The following is a 27,966-nucleotide window of genomic DNA, read 5'->3' on the forward strand; positions in this document are numbered from 1 at the left end:
AAAAATCAAACAGTAACCCGTACATTGCGTTACTGAATTTTAGAAATACACCACAAGTGACAAAATTCAGTCCGGTACAACAAATGATCAACAGAAGGACACGAACATTGCTACCAATGAAATCAGCATTATTTGAATCGAAAATTCCAGAAAATGTACGAAGCAACATCATGGATAATAAAAAACGTCAAGAAAAATATTACAATAGATCCTCAAGAAACTTAAACGAACTAAAACAAGGTGAAATTGTCAGACTAACACCACAAGATAGACAAAAAGAATGGGAAAAAGGAGTGATCAAGAATAAAAAATCCGAGAGATCGTATGAAGTTGAAAAGGAAAATGGACGTAAACAAGACGTAACAGAAAATATTTGCGTAGAACTAATGAACAATTCAATCCGAAATGTCAGACGGAAGAAATTAACATTGATCCGAATGAACAAGAGATATCTCATGATGAAAACAAAAACAATAGTTCGGACCCTAAACATTCAGTCGTGCCCGATGTTGAAGAGAAATCTCAACCGTGTAGCCGTTATGGAAGACCAATTCAGAAACCAAGCTGGATGAAAGATTACGATTTAAAGTGACTTTTAACGGTTGAACATTGTAAATATTAGTTAGAGACTAGAAGTTAGGTTTAGTTTATTTAGTATTTGAATTTTAAATGACAGTGCCTTAGAAAAATCATTCTGATTCTGGAACATATACATGGACAGTTAAATATAGCAGTTGAAGAATTTTATAACTTTGTTCAGTAATTATTTTGAGTTTAGATTTTCTGATAATTTAAAATAAGCTTCAAGTTAAAAAAAAGAAAGGATGTAACATGTATAGTATGTCAGTACTTTGATAATGCACGTGTAATAACTCATGCGCACTGGCACTTCCGCCCAACTGTGTTACACATGTTATTCTTGTAAACAATGTAGACTAACCATGCTGTATATTAAACGTAGTTCACTATAACTTGGTTCTCTCTTAATGATATACTATGGGATATAAACAGGATGGATTTCAGAAACCTTTAATATTGAGCGCGGAATTTGACAAGGGTGTCCTTTAAGCGCTTTATTGTTTGTTTTATCAGTTGAATTACTTGCTTGCAGAATAAGAGACTCTAATGATATAAAAGGAATACAAATCAAAATTGATAAAAAAAAAACTCATAGTCTAAAAATTTCACAATTAGCAGATGACACAACTCTTTTTTTTTAAATCTAAAAATGAAATAAAGCATGCACTTAATATAATTGAAACCTTTGGATCGCTCTCATGACTCAAACTCAATAGAAACAAAACAGAAGGTATATGGCTAGGTAAACTTAAACATTGCAAAGACAAATTGGAAAATATTAATTGGAAACATAACGTAAAAAGGTATTTATTTTGGCTCTGACAAGAAAGAATGTCAAAAACTGAATACAGAAAAACAGTTGGAAAAATCAGAAAAAATAATTAATGATTGGAAAAAAGGGAAAATAAGCATGATTAGTAAAATCACTATCATCAAAACACTTGTCATACCTAATATAACATATATTGCATCACTAATTAATCTGTGCAAAGAAACTATATCTAAGTTTAAGAAGATTACATATAATTTTTTTATGGGAGGGTGGTAGTGAGAAAGTTAAACGCTCAGTGCTAAGAAAAAACTATTTTGAAGGGGGTTAAAAATGACAGATATAGATTCTTACATTGAAGCAATGAAAATAAATTGGGTAAAAAGGCTAACAGATGAAACTTGGACAAACTGGAAAATTATTCCAACCTATTATTTCAGTGAGTTTGGGGGTAAAAACCTCATATTTAAAATGAATCTGGGTTCTCATAAATCATTAGAAAACATAAAAAATCTGCCTACTTTTTACTTAGAAATCTTAAAATGCTGGATTAAAAATGGTGGCGGGAAGACAAAAAAACCTGAGAACTACTAAGATATCAGGAAACAAGTTATATTGGGAAATCAATATATTAAGAATCAAGGCAAAAGTTTTTTTTTTTAAACATTGGATAGAAGAAGATATAATTTTTATAAACGATATAGGAGAATTTTCAAAAAAAATCTTAGACAAACTTAAAAGGAAACAAAATTGGAATGCAGAAACATGTATTTCACGTAAAGCTATACCCAAATCTTGGAAGAAAAAATTAAAGAGTAAAACTTATATAAATACTAAAATTCATTTTCAACATGATATAAAGATGAATAGCCATGGATTGTATTACAAACTGGACAAAATTTCATTCAAAGAAATATATAATATTTTAATTATATCTAATAAAGAGCTCCCAGTAGGATTCTTTGTATGGAAAAATCAATTAACTTTTTATAACGTTACTTATTTTATAAAGAAGAACCTTATTTTTACGTTCCATTTTTTAAAAGATAATAGAATGAAAATGTTTAGATGGAAATAACTGCATAATATTACAGCAATTTATCTTAATTTGCACCGTTGGAAAATATCTGATAATCCAAATTGTGTGATTTGTTCCAAATGTGATAACTATAATAATTTTTTCTTTGAATGTAAATGGGTAAAAAATTATTGGTCAACAATTTATGACATATTTATGTATTTTAATATAGACCAAAATGTCTTCTGTCTTAAAAATCTTGTGCTTGGATAACAAATTGAAGATATTGAATATAATCCACTAAATCATGTCATAACAATGATTTGTTTTGTGATTTATAAATGTTTTTATTTATCAGAAAAGAGAACTAAATTTGTGAACATGTTGTCAGTTCTAAAAAATGAAATTGAAACACAAATGTTATATCATCCAGATAGTCTATTTTTGAAAAAATTTCAGAGGAAAATATTGAAACCTTGATTATATTTATTTTTTATGAGAATTAGACCTGATATAAAAACTTCAGTCAGTATTTAAATAACAAAGAATCAATCAATCAATAATTTACAAATCAATCAATATCAGGGGTCAATAGCTCCTTCTTTGATCTCTTCAACATATTTCATTATTACTTACCAGAAATATTTGATTATTATAAAAAAAAGTTTACACATTTGATAAGTGACTTAATGACTGCAATAAATTACTCACCACTTCATGAAATTATTTGTCAAGCCATGAGGGCCATGAGGTCAACCATGCTTGATCATTCTACTTTTGGTTAAACTAGTTTTATATAATCAAACAAATGACGGACAAAAAATCCGTCTTTTGGGGTTTCTTTTTTATAATTTCTTTCTTATATAATTGTTTATATATATAATATAGGCTCACTGAATAATATGTATGTATTGTGTGCTCGTATGAATACTTTGTAAAATGCAACTAACACAAGATATAAATATAAGATATATTTTGCTAATCAAATCCCCTGGTTTAATTAGCAATTAACAACACAGGGAGGAACCTTAGCGTCATTGTTGTAGCGCTGAGGGACATTGTTCACAACCAGGAATGAAATAAAATATTTAAAGTTAAAAAAAAAAAAGAAGACAATTTCTTTTTATGAATACGCGTTTCAATAACGCCCTTCTCCATCAAAATGTAGATTTCACCAGTGGTCAAAGGTTATAAACTTGGTAAAACATCATATATTTCATTCAATGGTAAAGATAAAAGCTTGTAATATACTCTTCTTTTGATGTCGTTCATCTGTGTCAATATCGATGTGCACAAAATATTTATATACATATCTAATAATCTACATGACATATTTATAATAAAAGCGTCACTGATGAGTCTTATTTAGAAAAAAAACGCGTGTCTGGCATATTAAATTATAATCCTGTTACCTTTGATAACTACATTCTATTTTTCATAAAATCATTACTATTGTTTACCTACATTTTCGCTGTCGGTGTTAATTTGTTGCAATTTTTATCTTTTCAGACACGGTGGATCCCATCTTATTGGATAATTAAATGGAGAAAATGGGTCGACTACGTTTAAAGGCATGAAATAAAAAAATAAAAAAATAGAAAACTGAAACGTCGATCATTTGTATCGAGTGTGACCTTATCATGAAAATTGTTTATGGTAATCTAATTCATCATACCAAAATAACTGTTAGATTGGACGAATTTCATTTCGCATTGTACCTTTTTCTTGCTAATGATGTTTTCTTTGGTACTCTTTGTGGAGTGTACATTTCTCCATTATTCCATAGCAATACATAGTCCCCTACTGGTTAAACAAGCATTGTCTATATTTCTCAATCATTGCATAGCAATACCTAGTCCCCTACTGGTTACACATTCATTGTCTACAGTTCTCCATCATTGCATAGCAATACCTAGTCCCCTACTGGTTAAACAATCATTGTCTACATTTCTCCGTCATTGCATAGCAATACCTAGTCCCCTACGGGGTAAACAATCATTGTCCACATTTCTCCATCATTGCATAGCAACACATAGTCCCCTACTGGTTAAACAATCAAACAATCATTGTCTTCATTTTTCCATTATTGCATAGCAATACCTAGTCCCCTACTGGTTAAACAATCATTGTCTACATTTCTCCATTATTGCATAGCAATACATAGTCCCATACTGGTTTAAAAATCATTTTCTACATTTCTCCATTATTACATAGCAATACATAGTCCACTACTGGTTAAACAATTATTGTCTAAATTTCGCTATTATTCCGTAGCAAAACATAGTCCTCAACTGGTAAAACAATCATTGTCTACATTTCTCAATCATTGCATAGCAATACATAGTCCCCTACTGGTTAAATAATCATTGTCTACATTTCTCAATCATTGCATTGCAACACATAGTCCCCTACTGGTTAAACAATCAAACAATCATTGTCTACATTTCTCCATTATTGCATAGCAATACCTAGTCCCCTACTGGTTAAACAATCGTTGTCTACATTTCTCCATTATTGCATAGCAATACCTAGTCCCCTACTGGTTAAACAATCATTGTCTACATTTCTCCATTATTGCATATCAATACATAGTCCCCTACTGGTTTAAAAATCATTTTCTACATTTCTCCATTATTGCATAGCAATACCTAGTCCCCTACTGGTTAAACAATCATTGTCTACATTTCTCAATTATTGCATAGCAATACATAGTCCCCTACTGGTTTAAAAATCATTTTCTACATTCCTCAATCATTGCATAGCAGTACATAGTCCCCTACTGGTTGAACAATCATTGTCTTTATTTCTCAATCATTGTCTTCATTTCTCAATGATTGTCTTCATTTCTCAATCATTGCATAGCAATACCTAGTCCCCTACTGTTTAAACAATCATTGTCTACATTTCTACATTATTGCATAGCAACACATAGTCCCCTACTTGTTAAACAATCATTGTCTACATTTCTCAATCATTGCATACAACACATAGTCCCCTACTGGTTAAACAGTCATTGTCTACATTTCTCAATCATTGCATAGCAATACATAGTCCCCTACTGGTTAAACAATCATTGTCTACATTTCTCTATAATGGCATAGCAACACATAGTTCCCTACTGGTTAAACAATCATTGTCAACATTTCTCCATTATTGCATAGCAACACCAAGTCTCCTACTGGTTAAACAATCATTGTCTACATTTCTCAATTATTGCATAGCAACACATAGTCCCCTACTGGTTAAACAATCATTGTCAACATTTCTACATTATTGCATAGCAACACATAGTCCCCTACTTGTTAAACAATCATTGTCTACATTTCTCAATCATTGCATACAACACATAGTCCCCTACTGGTTAAACAGTCATTGTCTACATTTCTCAATCATTGCATAGCAATACATAGTCCCCTACTGGTTAAACAATCATTGTCTACATTTCTCTATAATGGCATAGCAACACATAGTTCCCTACTGGTTAAACAATCATTGTCAACATTTCTCCATTATTGCATAGCAACACCAAGTCTCCTACTGGTTAAACAATCATTGTCTACATTTCTCAATTATTGCATAGCAACACATAGTCCCCTACTGGTTAAACAATCATTGTCTACATTTCTCCATTATTGCATAGCAATACATAGTCCCCTACTGGTTTAAAAATCATTTTCTACATTTCTCCATTATTGCATAGCAATACCTAGTCCCCTACTGGTTAAACAATCATTGTCTACATTTCAACATTATTGCATAGCAACACATAGTCCCCTACTGGTTAAACAATCATTGTCTACATTTCAACATTATTGCATAGCAACACATAGTCCCCTACTGGTTACACAATCATTGTCTTGGAACAAAATTCCAACTTGATCTATAACTTGTCATGTTGTTAAGTATGTAACAAATATCAAGTCAGTATCATCAAGCATGACGCAAAAAAGTGTTAATGTTTTCTATTTACTTGAATCCTACAACTGTCGGCATATTCGGGATAATTAGTTTGTGTCGGAACGCAATTATATCACTGTCTATTGTACCGGGTTGTCAAATTCCACTAATGTTTTGGGACGCACCCAACTGGCGGGCTGCTTAACCAACCTCTCAGGACGATTCCAGATCCGTAAGAATCTGTTATCAACGTATAATTATGCGTTTGGACATATACAGGACATTCCAGATCATTGAAGATAGTAATTCTACTTTTTAACTTTTCGTGTCTTAGCACTGTATGATCTAAAACAAAAGCAATGTTTAGCACTGTTCATATGTACAAGTACGTGTGAACTTCAAACTATACATGTGTTAACAAGTTAGGTGTATTCTGTCTTTATTTAAAAAAAACACAAATTACAAAAACAATGTTTTCGCCTAAAAGTCATAATTTGACACATCAACTTTATAAGTATCGCCAGAGAATTTTTTTTTTGTTGTAATATATTTACTGTGAACATACATGAACATGATATTTGATCGCTGTTGAGAGTGTGAAAATCTTAAAAGAGGGGCGAAATGTATTAGAGGAACAGTCAAACTCATAGATCGAAAATAAACTGACAATGCCATAACTTAAAATAAAAAAAATAAAAAAGACAGATAATTGTACACAAGACCCTACATAGAAAGCTTAAGACACAGCAAACGAAACCCACAAAAACTGGGGGTGATCTCAGGTGCTCAGGAAGGGGAATCAGATCCTGCTCCACATGTGGCACCCGTCGTGTTGCTCATTTTATTACAAACCCGGTAAATAGTCCAATTCAGTAGGTCAAATTCATAAAAAGAGAAGTTAAAGTTGACAAAGGAACTAACTATGACAATTTTTTAACGTCTATGGATATAGGAAGATGTGGTGTGAGTGCCAATGAGACAACTCTCCATCCAAATAACAATTTAAAAAGTAAACCATTATAGGTTAAAGTAAGGCCTTCAACACGGAGCCTTGGCTCACACCGAACAACAAGCTATAAAGGGCCCCAAAATTACTAGTATAAAACCATTCAAAGGGGAAAACCAACGGTCTAATCTATATAAACAAAACGAGAAACGAGAAACACGTATATATTACATAAACAAACGACAACTACTGTACATCAGATTCCTGACTTAGGACAGGTGCAACGATTTGCAACGGGATTAAACGTTTTAATGAATCCAAACCTTCTCCCTTTTTCTGAAACAATAGCATAACATCACAACATAGAAAAACACACGATAAAATATCAATTGGCAGACTTAACTCAATCAAAATATGGCACACTATGAGAGAGAACAAAGACCATAAGAACACTCACATATTTGAGGCTTGACATAGGTATAAAGCTACAAACGCATTTTATCTTGTGATTCATTAGCTTTTTGTCTGGCAAAATAATACATCTGAAGGCTTATGATTTGTATAACAAGTTTATAAAATAAAAGAATACACCAATACATAAATATGTCACAAACAAGTATGGGACCTACCAATATCAAATGTAAATAGATTTGTAATTCATAGCAATAAAGGAAGGCACCCTCGTCCCCCATTGCTAGGATAACGGCAGCAATTTTGAACATTCCGAAGTCAAACATTGCATCAAGACATGACGGAAAAATAACGTAATATTTCGCAGGACTAACTCATCTGGGTTGCATGTTCTGTTTATATGTATAACATAAGCGTTTCCTTGAACAATTCTAGACAAAAATACCAATAAAAAATTCGCAACTATATTCATAAAGTGATAAAAATATATGAGGCAATATCTGAAAATATCTAAATTTTGGTGATAGGAAAAACCAAAAACGAATGCCTTTGCAACCGGTATTTTAATAGTACAAATCGAAGAACGACCATTGAGGATTTCAGACCTGTTGTCTGTAATGCAAACAATTGTTAAATGTGGTAACAATGACTAGTAAAATATGATACAAAAGCTTTAGAAATACACGAAAATATACTAGTAGTCCGATATGTCGATTACATGACAGAATTTTGAGTAACAGGACAGAGTTGGTAACAGTAAGGAATTATTTTTCTTTAGTTTATAGTTTATGAAAAATGCATCAATACAAATTGGTTACAATTGGAAGATAACTGCAAACAATGTCAATTAACTTTTGAAACTTTATTTGCAAGATAAAAAAATTGCCTAGGTAATGAAAATTCAAAAATAAATTCCGTTTTAGATCTGTTAACATCTGCTATAATAGAATGGCACAATGTTCTCTGCTGATATCAAAAGTCAAAAATCTGTCTTTTCATTTCAAAATACTGTATGTTATGTTTAGATTTATTTGATATAATGGTAATAACTTATATTAAATGAAATGGTTGGTATATAGTAGATTAAATGCGTGATCATCAGTGAAATTGTCTTTAACATCCTTCCTGATTCTTTTTGTGGTTGTGCTGTGACAGAGTATAGATGAAAGGAATTACGTATTACTTTTAGCCCTTTGATTCGAATTGTGTTGAAGTTTACTCCTATTAAATATCAATTGAATAAGATAATATAAACATTTAAAAGGGTGTCCATGGAAAAACCAGGCAGTGGATGGCACATGACATATTTTGTTTTCAAATTTTCAAATCTATATCATATCACAAATTCATTCTTTCTCAAAGTTGAATTCTTTTTTTTTAATAACTGCAACAAAAAAAACAAATAGATAGAAAGCACTGAAAATTCATTAAAAAGTGGAGATAACTCTTCACTTTGTACAAAATTTTGTTGCATTGTTAGTGAACTTTAAAATCATTTTATTAGCCATCCACTGTTGATTCAAAAATATCTTTGACATATACATCCTTTTTTTGATATAAACATTGCATTGAAACCAAAAATTCATTAGGAAAAAAATTATGTTGTTCCACCCATATCATAGGATTTGCCTGATATTTACTTGGACATCCTCTTAATGTTATATTGCTTACAATGAAATATTCTCAGAAGGTACACAAAAAGGCTGTATTAGGAGAGAAAAACAAAATTATTGTTCTCTAAATTTTCATCTTTAGTGAGCTCGGATTTTTCAATCTGGCTGCCATTCAAACTATACATACATGGAGTCATACATTCAGCAAAATGATGCTCTTTGCATTACATTACAAGAAATCAAATTTTAGTCTTTTAAACGTTTCCATAGGTGAAAATAATAGTGGTAACAGGACGGAAATTGCCCTTGGGCAAAAGGTTAAAATGTAAAATGTTAGTGCATGCTTGAGTTTAAAAAAAACAGACCAGTAAGGTTCACGTTTCACCACCTAATCAGGGACGTTCAGAAAAAGGTACAGGACAGTTATACCTCTTTAAAACAAAAGAGTCCCCACGCACTGGTTTTTAAATCTTAAAATATATTGTATATAACTCAGTAATTAAGGTATCAGATAAAGCATATTGAAGGTGAAAGATTGGTGATCCTTTTAGAACACTCAATTTCCTGATAATTTTAAACTTTTCAAAATGTATTAATGAATTCGAAAATAAGATCATATATAGCAAGTTTCACCAATTTGAAGTGGTGCCTGGTCTGTAGTATCCAAAGTTGTGGTAACCATTGCAAAACGGTCGGGTGTAAAATACAGGTTTATTGGTATAGCTTCCATAAAATGTTTTAAATTGAAACAATAAACGTGGATAGGAAGCAGGACTAAGAAAAGGTGGTGTGTGTCTTATTAAAGGCTAAGTATCCATGCAAACTCGAGAGAGAGAGAGAGAGAGAGAGAGAGAGAGAGAGAGTTTTTCTTCAAAAACATAATAGGTATTAATTTAGTAGAGAAGCCGTCTTGGATATTTTGCGTTACGGTTTTTTGTCAAAAGCATTTTAATTTAAAATGTTTTAATAATGAAAAATGAAAACAATATTTGTATTCTAAAAAACTATATTGGTCATACATATATATTGGTTTAAAATATTTCTTATTCTTAAAAAGATACTTAAAATAATTGAAAAAATAGGACACAATATATATTCGATTAAGGGTGGTATAAATGATTTTGATATTATAAAAAAAAAAATCAATTAACCAGTTAGTTCACTGTATTTGTAACAATCTTGAAAACCAGAATATTTATCTGCATGTCTCAGAAATATATATATCTTGCTTTATATTTGTAGATAATGTTTCATAATATGAATGTAGGTCCATTCGTTTTTGATTTATATATTGAAGGTCAAGTATTCGAAAATAACATGCATAAGGTATATATTGAATAAATTAAATACTACAAATTAAAATTTGATATTTTGCAACAAATTACAATCATAGCATTTATTTCACAAATTAAGTTTTGATTGTTAATACATTAAACAATTTGATAGACACAATTAGAAAAATATTTCGCATTTATCAGATGATTAAAACTTTACAAAGCAGAACCAATTCAAGGCCATGCTCATCCACAGTGCATGGTTGCAGTAATGAATATTAGAAAACATTTTTAATATGCGTAGAAGTAGAGTAGATTTCCGTTTCTTTATTTTATACCATCAGACATATAAAATAATCAACACATATAAAATTTGTAATGAAAATCTGAATAATAAAATCAAATAATTTAAAAATGATAAACTCTTTTATAAAAACTTCTATGGATAAGTTCAGTTTTGTTTGGAACAAAATCTTATCTATATAAAGTACAAACATCTTTTTTTATGCAGGATGTTATCTTATTAACACTGTTTTAAATCATATTGATTTCAAGTCTTCCTGTAAATTTACAATTCTGTAACAAGTACAACTGTTTAATATCTCATTTTTGTACTTCTGGTGATTTTAGGATAGCCTGAAAATAAAATAGCATGGTACTGTAACGGCAAAACAAAATAAATGTATTATCAACCTCACAGAAATGTGTTATTTCGTTTCCAGATTTATATGCTCTGTTCTTATTGTGTTTGTGTTATTTATTTTTGCTAGGTTTTTATTGGTTGAAACCAGAAGGTCAGATAAAAAATATGTCATGTGAACCATCGATTTCAGTAGAATGTTGCTCTCTGATTTACGAAAAACAACCTGTCATTTCAACTTCAATAATTTAAACAAGACTCAAACGGCAAGGCCCCAAAATGAACACCTGAATACATCTTTATGGCGTTCTAGATGAAGGATAATGAATTAATAAAGTTAAATTTTAGAACACTGGTTTGATACTGCTCGTTGACCATTAGATCCGAATCCGGATCATCAGACCAGTACGTAGTCAGTGCTAAGCCACTGACATGATTTATAACAAATATATTCCGTTAATGTTCCGTTGAATAATAACAATACATTACGGGTGTTTGGCTATTCATCTTCCCTGGTGGTCGCGTAGCACTCAGCGTATTTGTACTCATCGTTTTCCCAGTTCTTTTTTTTAGAGTCCTAATGACGTTCAATCCAGAAATGTGCTTGGCCACTTCAAATGTATAAAGTGATATTTTTATTCGACTAAAGACTAGAGGTAATTGCTTTGTTCGTCATATACAGATTATTTTCAGACTACATATGCATATCTTAATGTGCACTGTAGAGGTTATTGTCCTGGTTGTAACATACAGATAAAAGGTACGTAGATTGTATATATCGTACAGTACATAGCAACCGTCGTGTTCTTCATTGCGGTATTCTGCGAAAAGTAAAGAGGTGTATCTACAGATACTTAGATATCTTACCATCCACTGTAGAGGTGATTTTGTTGGTTTTAATATACAGGTGACTTCCGTGAATATTGATATTTTCTGTATTGCTCCGGTACTTTTGTCTTCTGTTGGCTTCCAGTATAAAGTTAATACTGAATTGTTCATTTCTTTTTTATAACAAGTTTCCTTAATAGCTGGTTGCTACAAACAGATATTCAAAATAATATATATATACTAGTGAATTATGAGATAATCATACTTGAATTTGAAGCTAAATGGCTCGATACAATACATGCCAGTTCTTGAAATACTAGTACTCTTTTATAATTTGTGCTCACAAAAGCTATTAAAAAAAATACTCATCAGATTGTGTATGTTGGTAAATATATATCTAAAAAATATGATTTATTGAGTTATATATCTTGTTTCTAAACAAACCATTGTCGAGTGGAAACATTTTTTGACCAATTCAAAAAATTGGTACAAACACGGGATCCAAGTAACAGTGCATGCATATAGTGTTTATGCCTGTTTTATTTTACTTTTATTTTCTGTGTGACTATATGATTTGTGCAATCTTATTATTGACTTGTGATATATTTTAAGTGTACTATATGCTTTTAACTTATATATGTCATTTATGGTATCTTACTATGCTTTATATGTTTACAATTGTGTTGTTTTCATGACTTTTGTATGTGTGTATTGTATAGTGTGTGTGCGTGTGTGTTGGTGTGTGTGTGTGTGTTGTTATTAAGTCGATTTGAAAAGCTCATTTAAGCTTGTGTTATGTAGTTTATTGAATATCGACTCTAAATAAAACTTTGAATCTTGAATCTTGAATCTTCAGTTTTAAGGAGGCTCGCGGGTACAAACATTTCAGCAAAAAATTTAACCTTTATTTTTTTATTACACATTTTATTTATTCCAGTATTAGTTATTAATTTATGATACAATGTTTGGTACAAAAATCAACCATAAAAGTCGATTCGGTTTGGCCCCAGATTACTTTTTAAATACTTATTGAAAAAGCTCCAAAAAATCTCCCTTTGGCGCAAAAATGCAATTTTCTCATAAGAGACCAATTTTGTTTAATCATTGTTTTCAAATGAGCGAGCTGAACATAAACTAAACGATTTCTGTAATTTCGTTATTTTTTTTCTTTCGATATTACCTGTATTTATCTTATTAGTTCAACAGGGGGAAAAAAGGACATTGACAAAAATGTATGCTTCTTCCGGAGGCAGATTCTGAGCTTAAATGAACGGTAACACCATTGTAACGTTTATTTTTTTTCTATTAAGTATAGGATAAAGTTAAAAAAAAAAAAAAGTAAAGCGAAATCCTTTTTTAGAAAAAAAAAATGATTTATACCCGGGAGCCCCCTTAAACAACCAATCGTGTTTGTTAGAAAATTGTAAATCAGAACTACTTATTCGCTAAGTTGTGAAGTTTTGTCCGAAAAGACTATTTTTCCCACGATAAATTAAGAAATTTCATCGAGTTCATGAGAATGTGATGCACCATAGCAGGTTTATATTTTATAACATATTTGAAATGACTAGGTAAAAAATTGATTGCATGCGAATTCTTGTAAAAAAAATCCGCACGGGATCAAAACCGTATTGTATGTCCCTAAATATCAATCTAAAAATATTTTTGCTAAATTACACATTTTGGCAAATAAAAAATATCAGACTCTCCATCTTTAGGGTTGGATCAAAACTATGTTAAACTAATTGTTCTGCAAGCAAAGCTCACAACTAAATGAGCTTGTTTCCCTTCCCTTGAAAATACGAAATTAGGTAGGAGCAATGCCGAAAGTCGTTTCGATCAAAACCAAAACTATGATATGCACAATGGCATTTTTGGTGAATATTCAGGAAACGGCGAAATTGCTTTTTGATGAAAAAACGAAATAGGAGTTAAACAACAGTGCGAGAAAGAGAAAACCTAAACAGGATTCTGACAAAAACAAATAGGAGTGAGCATTACATTGGTAATTGTTAGAAAATTTCAATACATTGTTAAAAGGGATTATGTACAAAATTGGTATCCAAGATAAAGCATTATCAATCTTTATGCATTAAATCCAAAAAAAATGTGGTACAATTCTGCGAAAGTTGCAAAATAGTGTGTCAAGATTAGATACGGATACAAAAGTGGGACATAAGGTGGAACGTTTTACAGACGAACGGACGGATGGATTTATCATCATTACGTACTTGTCGATTTAAAAAGTACGTATATAATCATCGTGTGTGTTGATAAATGATTTTCAACATGCAGTTTTTGTAATAATGCAGAATTGAACAATTTTATACAACTAGTAAACTATTATATATATATAAATATTTTGTCACTGAAGAGACATTTATTGTCGAAATCCTGATGTGGTGTACAAAAAACATATTGACACCTTATGTTTGTGGCAAAACATCTTGGCCACAAGATTATATTTTTCTGTTTAGTATTAAATTTAAATTAAGATTCATTTTGTTACATCTAGTGATCAATTTTATTTGTCAATCGGCAATGGCAGTCAGCAGGGTTTAAGAACACTAGTTGTTCGAACTGTTAGTCAAATGCGTTTTGTTTAAAGATACTTTTTCACTTTTTGAGTCTTTTGGAAAATGTGGTTTGTGCTGTATTTAGACCCTTCTACAACGAATTTTTTTTTGCATGCACACGTATAAAAATAGCGGTATTTATCCAACGCAATCATAGGTTTGAACATAGTTTTCAATTTAGACTTATAAATATTTTGTTGATACTCACATTACAGTAAATTCTCTTTTTTACTCCAATATTAAGTAATAAGACATCAAAGGATTTATCTAATACTGTCATCACCATTCCTTTCATTTCCAATGGACCAGTAGTCTAGATAAAAAAAAAGTGCAATATGATTTAACTTATTTCAAACTTCATGATAAAAGAGTTAACATTTCCTCAATACAAAGACTGTTGATTTGTTGTTAATGTATTAAAAGCTAGCATGTATCTATTTCCATGAACTTGCTTGAGACAGAAAGTTGAAAATTCTTAATGAGTAAACCAATTTAATGGTCCCCCATAATAAACTTGTTTAATAATAAATTATTCATGGATACATGGGTGGATTTGGAGTTTGACGATACGTTAAGGCTTCCTGGATATCACATTCTTATTCTAAAAATAGTAAAGTAGCGAGAGCTTGCAAATTAAAATAGTATCAATGCAAACCTATTTATCCATTGAATATTTCCTTTATCATCCTAGATGGCGGCCAGAGAGGCACTTAGTTTAACATAAGACCCTACGGTTATACATACAAATGTCTTCTTTTAGAGAATCACTTCATGAAATGAAACCAAACTTTGCATCAATGTTCCTTATGAGGTGCTGACAAAGTGTTATAACTTTGTAGGCGATCCACCATCAAAGATGGCCACCAGGAGAAGACTTCGTTTAACATAGGACCCTATGGTAATATATACAAATGTCTTCTCTTAGAGAATCACTGAATGAAATGAAACCAAACTTTGCAACACTGTTCCTAATGAGGTGCTGCAAAAGTGTTGTAACTTTGTAGCCGATCCACCATCAAAGATGGCAACCAGCAGGTGACTTCGTTTAATATAGGACCCTTTGGACAATTCATACAAATGTGTTCTTTTAGAGAATCACTATATGAAATAAAACCAAACATTGCTGACAAAGTGTTGTAAAATTTTAGTCGATCCATCATCCAAAATGGTCGCCAGCAGGGACTTCGTTTAACATATGACAATTCATACAGATGTCTTTTCTTAGAGAACTACTGATTGGAATGAAACCAAACAAAGCATAAATGTTCTTTATGATTTGATGACCAGGTGTTGTTACTTTGTAGCAAATTCATCGACCATGATGTCTGCCCAAAGACAATTTAATTTAACAAGGGTTCCTATGGGGAAAATTTACAAATATCTCCTTCTAGAAAACCGAGTCATGGATTGACACCAAGTGCGGTGTGAATATTTCTTTTGAGGTGCTGACCAAGTATTGTTACTTTGTAACTCATTTGTTATCCAAGATGACTGCCAGCAGTGGAAGTAAGTTTAAGATAGAACCTAATTGAAAATATAGACAAAGTCGTTTTTTTTTTTATAAATTAACAGAAATGAAACAAAACATGGCATGAATGTTCATTATAAGGTGCTGACCAAGTGATGTAATTTTGCAGGCAATCCATCATCCACGATGGCCGCCAGCAAAGGACTTCGTTTATCAAAGGACCATTTGGACAATTTATACAAATGTCTTCTTAAAGAGAACTAATGAATGGAATGAAACTAAACATGGCATAAATGTTCCTTATGAGGGGCTGAACAAGTGTTGTTAATTTGTAGCAAGCACATCAACCATGACGGCTGCCGACAGGAAACTTAGTTTAACAATGGACCCTATGGGAAAAATATACAAACCGCTTAATGGTTTTAAACTCAATATGGTATGAATGTTTCTTTTGATGTGCTGACCAAGTGCTGTTACTTTGTAGCTGCATTGTTATCCAAGATAGTTGCCAGCAGGGGAAGTAAGTTTAACATATGACCAAGTCGGAAAAACATACAAATGTCTTCTTTTAGGAACAACTGAATAGAATTTAACCAAACATGGAACAAATGTTCTAATGATTTATTGATTTTTGGTGTTTTAACGCAACTTTTATGAGGCACTGCATTTAAGCTATTTCGTGACCGCTAGTTTTTAGTAGTGGAGGAAGCCGGAGTGCCCGGAGAAAACCATCGAACTTAGACAGGAAACCGACAATCCTAGTAAGATTGGAGTCGAGTGAACACTCACGCGTGGGGTTCAATCTCACAACCTCAGTGTTGATTGGCTAGTGATTACAGTAGTAACTTCTTAGACCACTCGACCAGAGAAGCACTGACTGGAATGAAACCAAACATGGCATACATGTTACTTATAAGGTGCTGTTGAAGACCCTATTACATGTATCTTTATAGATTGAGACATACTGTAAATTGCAAAAATATCAAGAAAAAAAGAGATACACATAAGTCAACATGTGCAAAATTGTCAGTTGACATCTTGTTAAAGTTGTTGTCCTTATAAAGTCATTTTCTACAATTTCAATGAATTTATTGGTAATTTCTGAAGACATTACAAAAGTTGCTTAAATTAAATTTGGCCTTCATCATTACTAGGGTATCTGTTATGATTTTAACCTATTCGAACTTGATTTTCAAAACTAAAATAGAATCAGGTGAGTGAAACAGGCTCTTAAAAGCCTGCAGTCTTTACCTTTTTACTGTATTGATTTCTTATTGGCAATCATACCATTATGTCATAATTTATCTACTATTAACACTACTTCAATACTTACAATTAATAACATGGAATCATCGATGGTTTTTTAAAGATATTATAACGAAAGTCTCCAATATCCTATGGGTTAGTATACACCCAATTAAATATTATTATCTCTCTATCCAGAACCACAAAGTACAATACACTAGTTATACATGCTTATAGAATTACAGTTGACCTACCTTCACAAAGACAGCAAAGAACAGTTCTTCACTTAAATCTGACACTTGTTTAGCATTATTCTTTCTGTCGTTACAGTTCTCGGCGATGCTCTGTATTGCCACCGTAGACTTTTCACTTAGTTCACTATTATCTGGAAAAAGAAAACAGAAAAGAGCTAGTGAAAATTGTTCCAAAGAGTATTAGTGTTTATCAATTAAACTATATCCATGCTAATATCATCTCAAGACTCAAGAGAAAATATTTTACCTAGTCTGCAAAATCATTTTCATTATTCTCTGAATTATAAATTTTCGGAGCAACTTTATTATTGTTGTTTTTTTTTAAAGGCATCTGTTAAACAATATTCGTAGGGTATTTTTAACAGATTTGTTAATTGTCGTGACTAATATGATGAGTGTATGTGGCGGCTAACCTAAAGCAGCAGCCAAAGTCCTGTGTACTACCACATCAGCATATCTCCTAATAGGACTAGTAAAATGTGTATACAGAGGAACATTCAAGGCGTAGTGACGATACAGATCCTCATCATTGATACATCCAGTACAGAAATACTTAGCTTTCTAAAAATAAAGAAATACATAAATGCATGGTTGTGATACAATTCTTTTACTTCAAAACATCTGTTGCAGGAATACCAAGCATTTTGATAATGTAGAAATGAACCATGGAATAGTGACAAGAAAACAATATATCAAATTCCTCATCTTATTATACGCTAGTAAAGTAATAAGTGGTGTACATATATTTATATCATTAAATGGAGATGTTGTATATGTTTTCATCATCAATAAATACGATAGAGAAATATTAAATACCCAACAAATAAAAATATGAATCAGAGCTTTTTGAAGATGCAATACTTTTTCATGAATATTATGACAGTCTCAAAAAATGACAGGGTTCGTCACCAACAATGCATGAAATAAAGCGTACCAAGACACGTTATGTATAACACATGAAAATCACAACCACTTTCGATTGAATTAAAAATTCCTCAAGTCCTCCAGTCCTCCTGTTTAATCCACGTGAGAACTTACTCCGATACTCACTCATGTCATTTATTTATAAAAGTATCCTTTGTTTCATCCGATTATGTCTACCACTTTTTAGGAAAACTTTGTACAAATGGTTTTATAAGAATAACTTAGGTTTCCTGTTTGTTACATTTGCCTAAATATTTAATTCACGTCACGTTTAAATTTGTTCAGATAAGCAGACACAAATAATTACGTGTAAATGATGAAGATCCTTGTATTTGTATCCTTGCAGACAACCACAAAGAGTAAAGGGATGAAAGAGATGTTGACAAAGTACGAATAACCATCATACTCCAACAACCTCTCCAATATACTATTGTGTTCTCACTTTAATGATATAATTAAATATTGATGGAATAATTTTACTTCAAAACAACTTATCATAGATACCAGGATCAGAGACATACAAAACAAATTGAAATAAAATATATCAAAAGTCACAAATTAATCGTACCTTAACAGTATGAAGCAAATCGTCCTCCTCTTACACTTACGGCAAATGCATAGCCAAAGTGCAAACTAAGAAATTACTATAAAGGTTATAATTCAAAACCAAAATCAAAAAAGAGGTATGAAAATACAATGTTTATTATACATAATTACCTGCATGACTTTACAACACATATTTACTAGCACCTGCATTCTAGCTTCGTATACGTCATCATTTTCAGCGTATCCCAACAGAGTCTTCTACAAAGATCATGGTTGGAATGATATATTTGGGTTTTTTAAATAAAAAAATGGGACGAAATGATTTACAAATGTTTGTTTGGAATTAAAATTGGGGCGACAGTGTGTCAAATCTTTTTAATCAAGTACAGAAATGAGAGATGAGTGAGTCGAATATACTTTAAAATGAACGCGATCGGATGCAACGACAGGGAATGCGTCTCCGGAAGTGCATGCATCTGGAATAGTTAGAAACAGTCAATAAAATTACAGATCAGACGACTATTCTGGTGTGTAAAGATCTAAGAAGGCGAAAACATGTCTCTAATGAGTTGAGACACTAAGGCGTCGCACCGGTCAACCGATTAATGATGGTGACCGTACAAGTTATGGACTGTTTATTTAAGTCGTTCAACCATTTGAACGAAGTCCGTATGGTGTGAATATACGTTATATAACGTGTAAACGTAGCGTAATAACTAGATATATAACCGCAAAACGTAGGCGCAGAGGGTATGTTACTACTGAGAAATGGGAAGTTGTGAATAAAAAAGGGTGAATCATCCCATTTCTTAAATGTTCTAGTGTGATGATATGATCAAATATCTTATATAATCAAAATTGAGACATGCAACAATCCACTGACAATTATTCATTATGTAGGAATAACAAAACCTGGCTTAATGAAAACTTATCAAAGGTACCAGGATTATAATTTAGTATGACAGACGCACGTTTCTTCTACATAAACTCATCAGTGACACTCAAGTTAAAATATCTACGAAGCCAAACAAGTACAAATCTGAAGAGCATTGAGGATCATAAATTCCAAAAAGTTGTGCCAAATACGGCTACGGTAATTTATGCCTTGGATAGGAAAATCCTTAGTTTTTCAAAAAATTCTAAATTTTGTATACAGGAAATTTATAAAAATGACCTCATTATTGATATTCATGTCATATATGATATGAAGTCATACAATGATACAACCTCCAGATTCTGACATTTAATTGGCTCTTTGAAAAATTCGTTATGAATGCAATTTCAATAAAATTAAACTGAATAGGCAGTCTCTACTGTACGGACTTTGTTGAAATTTTTCTATAAAAACGATTAAACCTTATCTTGAATCTGTTGGATATAAAATTAATATACAGAGCGAAAGTAAAACTGCGCATCAAACAAATGTAGGGAAAGAAACTTTAACTGCAACCATCGATATTTTCATAGCTTAATTGTGTGTTAATGTTTATATAATAACCCTTATAAAAATATTGTTAGAGGTTGATCTCATTGCAACATATTTAAAATTGTTTGAAAGAAAAAAAAACTCCTTACATGATATTGAATTTGTGATTATGGTAGAAAAATAACAAATAAGAGCAGAAAATCACTTAAAAAATAGTGTTAGATACCCGTCTTAACAATGTCTTAACAATGTGTTCACCATGACTCAATAGTGACGCAGGAACCAAATGAGTTAATACATTTACATTTTCCTTACTATATAAAATATATAATCTGTTCTATGGGAAAAAAAGATAACAAATAAACTGAACTCCAAGAAACTTCTTTACATATATACACAATAGTATATATGGGAACCGTGGTGAAGTGGTTAGTGCATTGGACTACTAACACAAAGGTTCCTAGTTCGATTTCCGTTTCGGGATGAAAATTTCAGGGACTAAATTTTCGGCTCTCCCTATACACCATTTGCAAGAATTTTATTGAGGAAACGATAATAGTCCGTCGGAAGAAGACGATAAATGGCTGACCCGTGTTAAGAGAGAGCCATACATCTTGCACGTTAAAGACACCCTTGTAGATTTCGAAAAATAGCAGGCTAATGCCGCTACAAGGTAGCACTCGCACCCGCAAAGTGGAAAGTGGTTAATAAAAGTAGCAAAACGTGTTTCCCAATCCACTACTAATAAATATGTTTAAACTAAACACGACGATTTTTTTGAGAAAAATAACAAAAAGAGCAAAAATTCACGTAATAAACTATTTTTAGATACCAGTCCTAACAATGTGTAAGCCAAGACTCAAAAGTGACGCAGGAATCAAATAAATTAATACTGTAACATTTACATATTCCTTGCTTAATAAGATATTTAATCCTGTTATATCCGAAAAAGTATAACAAAATAAGTGAACTTCAAAAATCATCTTTACACAAAGATACACAATAGTTACCTGTATTGTACCTGCAGATGTAGCATCAATAGGAAATCCCACATTTTTGCTCATTTCAACCTGTAATATAATAATAAAAAAAAGGAAAAACATCCGCACAACTCAATTATGTGGAAATGCACAATATCATTTTATATTACATTGGGGTATCTGTGGTCAAGTGGTCGCCTGTCCCAAGTCAAAAGTCTCTTGCATTTGTTAGTCTTGTATCATTATTAACTTTAGTTTCTTGTGTACAATTTGGAGTTAAGTATGGCGTTCATTGTCACTGAACTATTATATATATTTGTTTAGGGGTCATCTGAATGACGCCTCCCAGTGCGGGAAATTATTGCTGCATAGAACCCCTGTTGGTGAACTTCTGCTGTTGTCTGCTCTATTGTCGGGTTGTTGTCTCTTTGACACATTCCCAATTCCATTCTCAATTTTAAGTAGTAGATTCACTGTTTAATATGTATCAATAGCCAGTCAAAACTGAGATTGTGAGTTCGTATACTGCACGGGGCAGGTGCACTCGACTCTTTTTTAGCTTGGATTTTCAGTTTGTCTACAGAAGGTCGGTGACTCTATCTGGGCACTCCGGCTTCCTCCAATAATAAAAACTGACCTCCACGAAACAGCACAATAGTGTGGAATTTGCGTTAAACACAAATAAATCAATCAATATATAGTATATTGATTCATTTTATAACGACCTAAAATGTTCATTTGCCATCTTGTGAAGAAGCTCATTATTAACACCTGCAAAAATAAACAATTAAAGAAAACCAGCTATACCAACGTTTGTGCAGACAAATGTGCCCATATCGAATGTCAATTTCGTTATACCTTTAATATTTCTCTGCATCGTCTATTTACTTAGGCATTATTTTAGCAACACTTTATCCAAAGGTAAAACTTTCGCATTTAAATTTATATTATTTTTCTTACCAATTCATCAACCAATTTGGACTGTGGTTTGGGATGACTTCGTAACAATGCTTTATCTGGAAAATGTTTCTTGGTCTTATCAGCAACTGCTATATTAGTCAGCAGCATAAACTCTTCTACCAACCTGAAATATGTCCGTTTATCTGATTATTTGTCCAATTATAAACATATCTAGAAAAAAAAAGAACTTCTTATTTCATATACAACTCGTTCGGAAATATTTAGTTTAAAATATAAGAACCTCAATAATACCAAAAAGCATAGATTCTGAAATGACCTATTCCTCATAAGTATATGATTGAATGTACCTCTGATCATAAAAAGGTGTTATTTTGTTTATTTTGTTAATGTCTTCGTGTCTAAAACAGATTGTATGCAGGATTTTGAATCATAGATATTTTGAACTATATATATAAAATTACCTATTACTATCTTTTTGTTTATACACACTATATCCATTCGGCATTCCAGTTTGTTCATCTAAAGAGAACTGTAACTTCACTTTGTCTAAGTGCAAGGCTCCTTTGTCAAATCTGGCCTTTCGTAAGTTCTTAGCTATCTTATTAAACAAATGTAATACATTTAACATTCAAATATATTTAGGTCAGAACGTTATATAGTGAAAAAAGGTGAAAACCAATATAAAACAATTGTTTCGAAGGAGCATGTCCATGTTTACAGTCTGACACACCCTCAAACATGTGTCCCAATGCCAGGACATTTAATTGTCAAAACCGTTCTTAAAATTTCACGGATTTTTATTCTCTTTCAAATTTATATATTTGCCCAGCTTTAACAAATTATTTCTATTTGTATCGATTCACCTCCGTAAAGAATTCGGTTGCATGGTACACTACATTATGAAGAATGCAAATAAGAATATAAATGTTCGTTCTATTCCACTTTTCTATTGATTTTACAATAAAAAAAATGGTTTAAGGTCAAGTGATTTAAATGCTCTTTATGATACACTTTATATGTGATTTAATGACCAAACTCAGAAATAGAATATAAAAACAACCATCTTGTTTAAAAAAAAAACAGGTAATGTTAGATTAATGTTTGATTTTAATGGGGAAAGTGAGCACCTCAAATGTTCTTTATACCTGTTATTAAGAATTGGAAACGTTTCAACAGATTAATAGCCCGAAGAGCCGAGTTGTTTTCATTCATGCCTCATATTTTTTCAATATGATACCTACTACAAGAATAGTTCTCTTCAAGTAAATAGCATATAGATGGACGGAATAAATGTCAATGCGAATAACTAACGTAATGTTTAGATGAAATAGATGTAATGAATACCTTATGTAGATATAATACGGTCTGTTTTATTTGACTGATCGAGATTCCATTCGATATAGCTGGCAATTCCTCTTCTGTCCATTCCCTTTCTGGCTCGTCTATGAATCTCTGTATATTGAATATATGAAGAGTCCATGTATACTCATTTGTAAGTATGAAAAAGGGTATTTAATATAATTAAATGTAAATGTGCTAGACACAATATAGACCGCAGCACAAAAACACAAATTACACAGCAATGTCAAAGTATGGGTTGTTTTGTTCTACATATATTGCTGGTGAGAACTATCTTACATAACGAAAGGATGGAGAAATTATAATATATAAGCGATATCAATATACTTTCTTTTAATATCATAGTATCAATACGATCCTGATATGCCAGTTATATTGTAAAAGACAAAAACATCTACTAGCGATTGAGCAGCATTTAATGTACATTTATAGAACCCTTTATACATTTGGTCAACTTTTGTCTGAATGGTTGTCTGGGGGAATTATTGAAAGTTCAAAAATATTTAAAACAATTATTATATAGATATTACGTTGGAAGGGCAGACTAAAAATAAATATAAATTACCCTAGATAAAGTTTTTTGAAGTTATGCATTGTTAAGACCCTGCAGAAAAGTTTTTAGACAAGTAATTTTAGTACAAATTTGGTATTCGAATACAACTACTCTATTGTTACGACTCATTAGAAAGGTATTTCATTTGACACAAATATTTCATCTTTTAGCACTGTAATGTTTTTTACGTTATTCTATCAGTCTACAGCCGAAGTATATAGAAATAATAAAATCTGACGCGAGATGATCTCTCAAATAATTTTCTTTATACGTGTTTAAGACAGAAAAGTCAACTCAAACACGCCTGAACCTAAAATTGTGTACTCGACTTTATCGTGTCGATGAAATTATTGCCTATTTTTTTTTATATTTCTCCCATTAAATGTCACCAGGAGCAGAGATGGAAATTGATGCTTTAAAAAGATAAATCAACTATTTTCTTCGGAACTTTGTCGGTGGAAGTTATGCTTATGCACAAAAAAAGATTCACGTGAATTTGCACCTACCACAATCGACTATTTGATAACAAAATTCAATAATTTAAAAGTTTGCAAATATTTCGATGATCAATTCAATAATTTGAATTATAACAAATACATATGATGCATTCATTAAGCTTCTAAACCAAATAGAAACAGATATAAACAATTCAAATTTACCAACTTCTCCTTTTTTACCTTCTCTATAGCTAACAAAGAGTTAATTTCTTTTCCATTGTTTCAACTTGGTTTCCGCCTGATGTACTGACACATTTATATTTAATTTGTTGTTTTTAATGTTTGGTTCATATGAACTACACCACAAATACAAATTTGATGTGTCTTGCGTTCTTCTGTGCTTAACCTTCAATAGGAACGATCAAACCCAAAAATTGTCGTTGAACAAACCCAGAGTAAGATGTTGAAATTTTTATTTTCTCTGGTTGGTTGTGTCTTTAACTTGCTGTCTTATTGCCAAGTTCTTAAATTTCTATATGCTTTCATATCATAGAATATGTATGTCAGTTATATAGATCACATAAAATAAGAAGACGTGGCATGATTGTCAATTAGACAACTATCCACCAAAATCCAATTTTCGTGGATTTTAGAATCCCATCATAAACAGTTTTAGTCTTTAATGTTTCTTCGCACAATCTGCTAATTAGTACCAAAAGTGTGACTAACATATTGAAGAAGTTGCATTTTTCAAATGGCAAATGTAAAAGCTCCAAGATAAAATTATAAAAGATGTTTTGGGAAATATGACATACTAGATGTTTACTCTGATATATGTGTTCTAAGTTAGTTATAACGTTTATCTGGGGGAAAAATGCGTAATGCTTAAGCATACAAATATTGTTATAGTACCTGAGCATGATCATAGCTAAGTTTTACACATGATCTAATCACAGTTCGTCCAAACCATTCACTTTTTATCTAGAAAAGACATGCATTGGGTATTTACGTTTATTAAAATAACATTATTTATTAACATATAAGCTTGATCAGAAGGCTTGGTATTGATAACATGCATAAATACATTTTATGATCTAAATCTCAGTTGACTCTTACAACATTGTACAAGTTGGAAAAGTTTCTGAAATTCATATGTTGCTCTAAATTTATATTCTCTAATTTCCTTTTTTTATTTTTTTTTTAGGGAAAGTAGCACCCAAAATTTAAGACTGTAAACGTATACAGAATATATTTAATTGATATGTGCTTGTCCTGGACTAGGGATATGTATACTTGATATTGTCGTGATAGTAGTGAAATTACATTGTGTTTTTAATTCAACCATCGATTTACTTGACAAGTCTTACATTTTTAGTTCTATATGATAAATTTGAAATTGAGAATGAAAATGGGGAATGTGTCTAAGAGACAACAACCCGACTAAAGAGCAGAAAACACCCCAAGGTCATAATGATAAAGTTGTCTATGATTATATTTTTCTTTCTTAATTCAATCATGACAGCTTATTCAACTTAATTACCTCTCCTTTCTCTGATATATTCCATATGACAGAAAACGTAAGTCTGTCTTGATTGGGATTCAAACTGCATAGCTCTTCACTCAGAATTGTGGGTAACATTGGTATCACCTGAATTATACAAAAATAAATTAGTCGTTAAAGCAGATGTGTACCTCTTCATAAAAAATAGTACCTCCATTTCTTTAATATATTTTTACGAAATAATTGAGTCGGAAATGCTTACGTTTCCAGCATATACAAGGAGTATTTACAGTTACAATAATGTAAAATTAATTATTTAATTTAAACTTCTTAAAGTTGTTATCTTCTATGTCATTTGGTATCTGGTGGAGAGTTGTCTAATTGGCAATCATATCTCATTGACAATTTTATTTGTATAATATTATCCTATTTCGATATAAACATATTTCTGCCGTTTATTGCTGTCTTTAATTGTTTGTACATCGTTAATTGTTTTTGTATCATTCATCTGGTCTTTGGTTTACCCTTTTGAAATGTTTGACATGTTGTCATGTCGTGGTCTTTTAAAGCTTACTTACGGTATGTTTTTTTTGTCATGAGGAAAGATCGTACCGTACCATGTAGTTGTTTACATCCATGTCCATTGCTCTCTTATAAATATGTTACTCCTGGGCAATCATACCTATCTTTTGATTTTAATGTTTTAATATTTCTGGAAATTGATGGTATAAACGAAATAATTGGTTTTGTAGATAGGTTTTGATATGACGTAAATTGGGTTTCAGTTATTTCCGCTGGCTGCTATTTTGGAAGGGTGAATGATTGACTTTTCTTGTTGACTTACTAGGTTGAAACATGCGATACAAAAAAAAAATTAAAGAAAATCTTTACTAGGTAGTAGTGATGAATCAAGAAAGGCTTACACAAATATTCAGAAATTACTATTTCTAAAGTCTAGCTGTCAGTATTCCAGCTGATTTTGACTGATTTGTGTAGTAATGTGTGCTCTTATGAATCCAACATACCGATAAAAGGAAAATACTTATTCCTCAAATTTTGTCAAGCGAAACCTTTCTTTTGAAGAAATAGTCCGGAAATTTAGTGCAACATTTTAAGAAATTTGACAAATCTGATATTTTGCTGATTTGAGATTAAAATTATCAATCTGCTGTTTCACACGTGTATAGCTCACTCCGGTCTCTTAGAACAAATGACCTAAACAAATAAATATTTCACTATGCTAACCTTCTGAACTAGATAAACACTTGTAGCCATGCTACTGGCTCGCCTGTCTAGTGCTGAATCATCTTTAAGAAAATAACTGACATCTGCTATATGGACCCCTACATTGTAAGTCTCTGGAAAAAAACACAACGATATTAAACCAGATGCCACCATTTTTACATTTTTTATTGCTGTTCATAATGATTTTGTGACATTTTGAATCAAATTGTAAGTTTATTCCTTATCTCTTATTTTTGCATCTCTCAAGTATATATGCAATATTGTTTTAATTGTGAGAACTATTTTAACATTTAACATCAAAGGCCTGAAATAAAAACTAGTGTTTAGTCTGTGCATAAACCATACTGTGTATCTATGGTAGACAATTTAATTTTACGTCTATTTACCATCATCTAGTTGCTCACAAGACAGAGCATCATCTAGATCTCTTGCTGTTGCAGGGTCTATAGTAAACACACACTGCTGACGGAAGTCTCGTCGTTTAGTAATCTCATCATCAGGAATCTGCCATGTTGCTATTGGTAAACTATCTAGCATCTGGGTAATAAAGAATATA

General features: G+C 31.6%; 2 protein-coding genes across 2 annotated transcripts in view; one reads left to right on the forward strand and one right to left on the reverse strand.

The window, feature by feature from the left end:
- LOC134693700 (lactose-binding lectin l-2-like) overlaps positions 1 to 3,961 on the forward strand; it is a 35,103-nt gene extending 31,142 nt beyond the window's left edge. The window contains exon 6 of the mRNA XM_063554592.1: positions 3,876 to 3,961. Within this exon, the coding sequence (XP_063410662.1) occupies positions 3,876 to 3,903 (28 nt within the window). The 3' untranslated portion in view covers positions 3,904 to 3,961. The remainder of the gene's footprint in view (positions 1 to 3,875) is intronic.
- A 7,149-nt stretch (positions 3,962 to 11,110) lies between these two features.
- The window catches only part of LOC134692291 (DIS3-like exonuclease 2), a 29,930-nt gene continuing 13,074 nt past the window's right edge, over positions 11,111 to 27,966 (reverse strand). The window contains exons 9-22 of the mRNA XM_063552740.1: positions 27,793 to 27,947; positions 27,411 to 27,519; positions 26,205 to 26,312; positions 25,577 to 25,645; positions 23,660 to 23,767; positions 22,777 to 22,913; positions 22,355 to 22,478; positions 21,425 to 21,484; positions 19,160 to 19,246; positions 17,932 to 18,079; positions 17,519 to 17,649; positions 14,760 to 14,864; positions 12,015 to 12,182; positions 11,111 to 11,143 (exon numbers count right to left, since the gene is read on the reverse strand). Of these exons, the coding sequence (XP_063408810.1) occupies positions 11,111 to 11,143; positions 12,015 to 12,182; positions 14,760 to 14,864; positions 17,519 to 17,649; positions 17,932 to 18,079; positions 19,160 to 19,246; positions 21,425 to 21,484; positions 22,355 to 22,478; positions 22,777 to 22,913; positions 23,660 to 23,767; positions 25,577 to 25,645; positions 26,205 to 26,312; positions 27,411 to 27,519; positions 27,793 to 27,947 (1,542 nt within the window). The remainder of the gene's footprint in view (positions 11,144 to 12,014; positions 12,183 to 14,759; positions 14,865 to 17,518; positions 17,650 to 17,931; positions 18,080 to 19,159; positions 19,247 to 21,424; positions 21,485 to 22,354; positions 22,479 to 22,776; positions 22,914 to 23,659; positions 23,768 to 25,576; positions 25,646 to 26,204; positions 26,313 to 27,410; positions 27,520 to 27,792; positions 27,948 to 27,966) is intronic.

This window comes from Mytilus trossulus, chromosome 12, assembly GCF_036588685.1.
Source record: "Mytilus trossulus isolate FHL-02 chromosome 12, PNRI_Mtr1.1.1.hap1, whole genome shotgun sequence".
NCBI lineage: Eukaryota > Metazoa > Mollusca > Bivalvia > Mytilida > Mytilidae > Mytilus > Mytilus trossulus.